At 28.1% G+C, this 6,012-nt stretch overlaps 1 protein-coding gene across 1 annotated transcript; it reads left to right on the forward strand.

Annotated features, from left to right (window-relative positions):
- Positions 1–3,663: 3,663 nt before the first annotated feature.
- LOC122850473 lies at positions 3,664–4,887 on the forward strand. The gene has a single exon (XM_044149614.1). It carries the CDS (start codon positions 3,664–3,666, stop codon positions 4,885–4,887), a length of 1,224 nt encoding a protein of 407 aa, XP_044005549.1.
- Positions 4,888–6,012: the final 1,125 nt, after the last annotated feature.

The following is a 6,012-nucleotide window of genomic DNA, read 5'->3' on the forward strand; positions in this document are numbered from 1 at the left end:
TGACTGTTCTATCTATTATCTCAATTAATTCTTCAATATTATTTATTTGATTCAGTACTGCATCTTGATTTTAAACATCAGCCTTTTCAATTATTATTGGCTTACATGTTGGCCACATATTCACTACCAATGATATTAATTTTTCCATTTTATTATTTTTTTTATATTTTACACAAACAATTATTTTAATATTTTGAATAGTATATTATCAATTATTTTATATCACATATTAATTTCAATGAAAATGGTTTGTCTTATTTTCACATATTATTTTCATCATCCAATACAATTATTATTATTATTTTCTGATAAAATCAGGCGTGCCCAACGCTTAGTTGCCAAGTGTATCCAGATTTTATTATTATTATTTTTAATTTTTCTGATGAAATTTTCACAAATATGGCGTGTTTAACATTTCGTTGCCACGTGTATACAAATTATTATTATTATTTACTCACAGAATTTGTTGATTTTCTCCAATTTATATGCGAAGATTCTTTCTCAACAATTTTTAATTTTTAATTTAATGTAATGTATTTTATACTTTTATCAATTTATATATCAGTACTTCTCTTCTCACTCTCGGGATTGAGATTATAAATTTGAGCCAATTGTATGTACTCACGACTAAATTTTCACAATTTATTAATTTCTTTTTAATGATGTATTCACATATTTATCAATATATTTATCAAGTATCTTATTTTCTCACTCGTGGTTGAGCCTTTCTGTTGAGAGCCAATTTGTATTGTGTGCTCACAACTGAATTTTTTACAATTTTATTTTTACTTGATTTGATGGAGTATTTTACGCTCATCAAGTTTATAAATGATATATTTTTTCTCTTTTTCTCACCTCGTGTTTTGAGCCGCTAGTTGGGAGCCATTTGTAAAATGACTAAATTTATCTTTTGAGATATTAGGAAATTTAGTCTTTTACGTTTAAATTATTTGAAACATTTATACACAATTGAATTTTAATATTATTTACTAACAATTTATTTATAAAAACGAAAGATATCAATATGATTCAAATTATTTAAATACGAGACAACAAACTATATATTATTATTTGTGAGTGTGTGAGGTGACAAAGCCACATCACCAATAGAGTTTTACAAGTAGAGTTCGGACGCACCGTTTAGCTTGGTGGCCGGACTCGAAGAGAAGAGAGTGGAGTCTCCAGCGACAAAAAGATTTCTCTATTACATACACAAGTAACACCTCATTGACGATGTCACATGGCAGATCAATGTGGTGGGAGAAATCAAATATGCGCAGAATAATTCTATCTCGCTATTAGACCGTTTGAAAAAAAAAAAAAATTTTTTTTTCTCTCCCACCCCCTAAGATGTGAGTACTTGATGACAACCATCTACTATTTTTGATTTTTTTTCCCTTTTTTAATGTCGCTCATCGACTTTTAATATTTTCCATTTAAAATACATGTAAGCAGAGTGCTCATTTGATACTTGTTCATAACCTAATCAAATTTTACGATAGAGACTTGGAAATACGACTATTTAGAAGCCTAAAAAAAAAGCTTCAAAATACATATCGAAAAGAAGATTTCCGACTAACAGTCTCGCGACTAGAAAATTTTATGAACGTTTATTTCTAAGAAAACGAAAATTCATTTATTCAAAGACCTCTGAACATCAATTAAAAAATGAAAATTCGGCATATAAGATATAGTATCTTAAGCTTCTTGATAAAGATTTCTAAAAAATCATCTTGAATTCTAATATATTGATTAGTTTTAAAGTTATCATTCTTCGAAACACCGAAAAAAAACAGCGTTTATTAGTCCATACAAGAATTGATTAAATGACGCTGTTTTTTTTTCATTGTTCCGAAAAATGATAAATTCAAAAAGAATCAATATATTTGAATTCAAGATAATCATTTAGAAAGCTTTGTTGAAAAGCTTCAGACACTATATCTTATATGTCGAATTTGCATTTTTCTATGAATGCTTAGAGGTCTTTGAACAAATAAATTTTTTTTTTTTCAGAAATAAACGCTAATAAAATTTTTTAGTCGCGAAACCATCGATTGAAAATTTTTTTTTAATATGCATTTTGAAGCTTTTTTTTAAGCTTTCAAATGGTTGTATTTCCAGTCTCTAGCTTGAAAATTGATTAAGTTATGAACAAAAGTATCTAATGAGCATTCTGCTTACAAGTATTTTTAATGGAAAATATTAAAAGTCGATGAGCGACATAAAAAAAAAAAAAAAAAAAAAAAAACCAAAAATAGTAGATGGTTTTATTTCATAGTATCCTGAAAACAGAAGAATTAACATTCTTAAATCAAGTAAGTAATATAAATGAAATAATTATGTGTGTGTGTATATATATATATATTACTATCCAGAGTCACATCATACTGCAACTCATCTAGTGCCACTGGTGAATCGTCTTCTTCTGGAAAACTGTGGCCATTACTCCAGTAGTCTATAATACAATGAATGAAAATTATATTTTATAAAAACCAAATAAAAAAAATATAAACATTCAAATTATACCTGGCAAAATAGTTGAGATTGGAGTTCTATTTATTTCCTATACATTTTGTATGAATATTGAAAACACCTGTGGATAAAGATTTAAGCGGTTTATTATTATTATTATATATAGAAATATTGAATGATTTAGAAAAAATCTTTGAATTTAAATATAAAAAGTACTTACAATAATTATTCATCAGTCTTGATGAATACATTAAACTATGTATTGATAAGAGATTATATTCAATCTGAAAAACGATATTTATTAAAACAAATAAAATAATTAAATATAATTATGCATAGAAAAATTAGAATATTACCATTTTTAAATTAGCCTCTCGCATGTTTAAATCATATGAAACTCCAGAACGCTCATCCTCTCGATACTCTCTCTCAATAACAATCAGTGGTGCAATTTGAGTGGAAAGTCGTTCCAACTAAAAATCAAGAAAATTAATAAATTAACAAATTGAAAATACATTGATAAATAAATTGAATACATAAAATGATAAATTTATAAATAGTAATAAATAATTTAAAATGTTGATATATCACTTACCTCATTGTTATAAAATTCATGAATCATCTTGTCCAAGTTTTTTCTGTAGCTCCTCGTTCACAGTTTTCAGCAAGTCCCAAATTGATTCAATATTTTCGCAGTTGTACTTGGCTTATATATCCCAAAATGAGGGCTTAGGTGGGGATCATTAGGATGATAATGAATGTAATATAACGACATGCGTTTACATGAATGATCGACCAGTTCACACGATTCATGAATTTTTTCCTTGTGTTCCAAAAGGATATAAGATTATAGAAGTGCCATCGCATGTCATTTATCTTCCAATCACTGTACAAGCAATACACAATATTCAATTAAAAATTGTTGATCAAGACGGAGACTTAGTGAATTTTCGAGGAGAAACTATAACAATCCGTTTGCACGTAAAGCGTCTATAATAATGGGAATCGTTTTCAATAGAAAAGTTAATGGACAGAGTCATAAAAATCAATTGACATGCCGAAAGTCAAGCAGTCTTCAAAGACCTCTGAAAGTGATAACACGTCAGAACATTCAGTTTCTGAAAAATCTCGGTTTAAAACTAAAAAAGAAAAAGTAGTTATACAATTTTGTTGTTTTCTTTGCTTTCAACCATGGAAGAAATCTTAAATATTCAAAAACCTATAATATTCGATGAATCAATCACTCATTATGAGCTTCATACTCATTTGCCATATGGCGCTTCAAAATTTAATAATAGTGATGAAATAGAAATTGGAGTTCAACATCAAGACTTGTGTTTATTACCAAGTAAAAGTTCACTGCATATTACGGGAAAACTTACAAAAAGTAATGGAACCGCTGTTGCTGCTATAACTTCTCTTGTTAAAATGTCAATTGCTCATATGTTTGAAGAAATTCGTTATGAAATAAATGGCATTGAAGTTGATCGTAGTAAAAACGTTGGTCTTACAACTTTAATAAAAGGATATGTATCATTTAACCCTAATCAAAAAGCATTTCTTGAAAATGCAGGTTGGATAGACGATGAAAAAATATTTGATAATGAAGGAAATTTTAATATATCAATTCCATTAAGTATATTATTAGGTTTTGCTGAAGATTATCGTAAAATAATTAGTAATGCAAAGCATGAACTTATTATTGTGAGATCGAATACAAATACAAATGCATATAAACAGACAACTGTTGCTGACGCTGCTGCCGAAAACGTAAAAATTAGTTTGGAAAAGATTGAGTGGATAGTGCCATATATACGAGTGTCAGACAAACAAAAAATTCAATTGCTTAATTTTATTGCAAAAGATCCATCTATAGCAATGAGTTTTCGTACTTGGGAACTGTATGATTATCCTTTGCTACCAGCAACAACAAAGCATATTTGGAGTGTTAAAACATCAACACAACTTGAAAAACCACGAAACGTCATCGTTGGTTTTCAAACAGCACGAAAAAATGTTGCAAATAAAGATTCCAGTCTTTTTGATCATTGTAAGATGAGAGATATTAAACTTTTCTTGAATTCTCAATCATATCCATATGGTAATCATAATATTAACATAACACAAAACCAATATGCTTTATTATATGACATGTTTGCTCAATTTCAAGTTTCGTATTATCGGAAAGAGTCAGAACCATTATTAACAAAAAAAGAATACATAGATCAGGTTCCTCTTATTGTAATTGATTGTTCAAAACAAAATGAATTTTTAAAATCTGGACCCGTTGATATACGACTTGAATTCGAATCATTCGAACAGTTTCCCGCTGAAACATCGGCTTATTGTTTAATATTACATGATCGCATTGTTGAGTACAATCCAATCAGTGGCTCCGTCAGAAAATTAATTTAAATTTAATCCCAAACTCAACATCTTCCATTCAATGTTTAACTTTTATGGAGTAAACATCGAAATGTTTAAAAAAAATAAATCTACTGACGAATATTCTGATAAAATTCCTTTGATCAAAGAGACAAAAGCTAAAAAAGAAGAAAGAAAATAACAACAATACAACGAACCGAAATCTAAAGATTCTAAATTTTTTTCTGCTTGGTCAAAAAAAGAAAAATGATTAAAAAAAAGTTTTGCTTTAAAAATAATGGATAAAAATACAAGTGGTAATAGCTCCTCGCGTTCAAGTGACATGCAATACGAATCAAAAGTTGAAAAAGAATCGAGGAACAATTATTTTGAAATATCTAAATCATTGCGAGGTTCTGAACTATATTATGGTTATGTAAAGCAAGGAAAATATGGCTCAGTAGGAGATCATCGACCTAAATATTAACTACAATTTTTAATTGAAAAATAATAAACAAATGGATGATAAAAATAAAATAAAACCAGAAGAAAACATTCAAAAATCAACAATAAAATATTTCAAACTCGAATGTCCAGAAGATATTGAGAAAACTAATCAAAAAATTCTGCAATCAATATTATTCAAAAGATGCATGTATCGTTTACTACCACTACCGTACACGTGATGTATACATGGGCGTATGCCTATCGATCAGCAAGACGTGGAGAATGGGAAACGATGGCTCGAGATCATGAAAGATTTCAAATGCGGATTAAAAAATTAAGTGAAATTATAGATCCAATATTAATCAAAAAACATAATGAATTTTGTAAAACTAAAAATAAATAAAGAAACATTTTTTTAAAATACAACATTGGTTTATAGATATTTATTTTACTTTTATATAATACATTTTTAAAAATTATTCTTCGCTGTCTGTTTCTTGATTTTGTTCTTCAATGTCTTCTTCGCTTTCTTGTTCTTCTATGAATCTCCGTTCGATTTTTTCATTTTTATTCCATAGCTCAAATAATTCTTGTATGAGTGGTGTTAATGTTGGAATTGCAGTCCGATCGAAATATTTTAATACAAGATCCTTTTCATCATAGACGTATGGTAGTAGCTCAAATAAGTCAATTAATTTAATTTGACTCTCAGTCATTGAATATACTTCA

This window comes from Aphidius gifuensis, linkage group LG2 (genome assembly GCF_014905175.1).
Source record: "Aphidius gifuensis isolate YNYX2018 linkage group LG2, ASM1490517v1, whole genome shotgun sequence".
Lineage (NCBI taxonomy): Eukaryota > Metazoa > Arthropoda > Insecta > Hymenoptera > Braconidae > Aphidius > Aphidius gifuensis.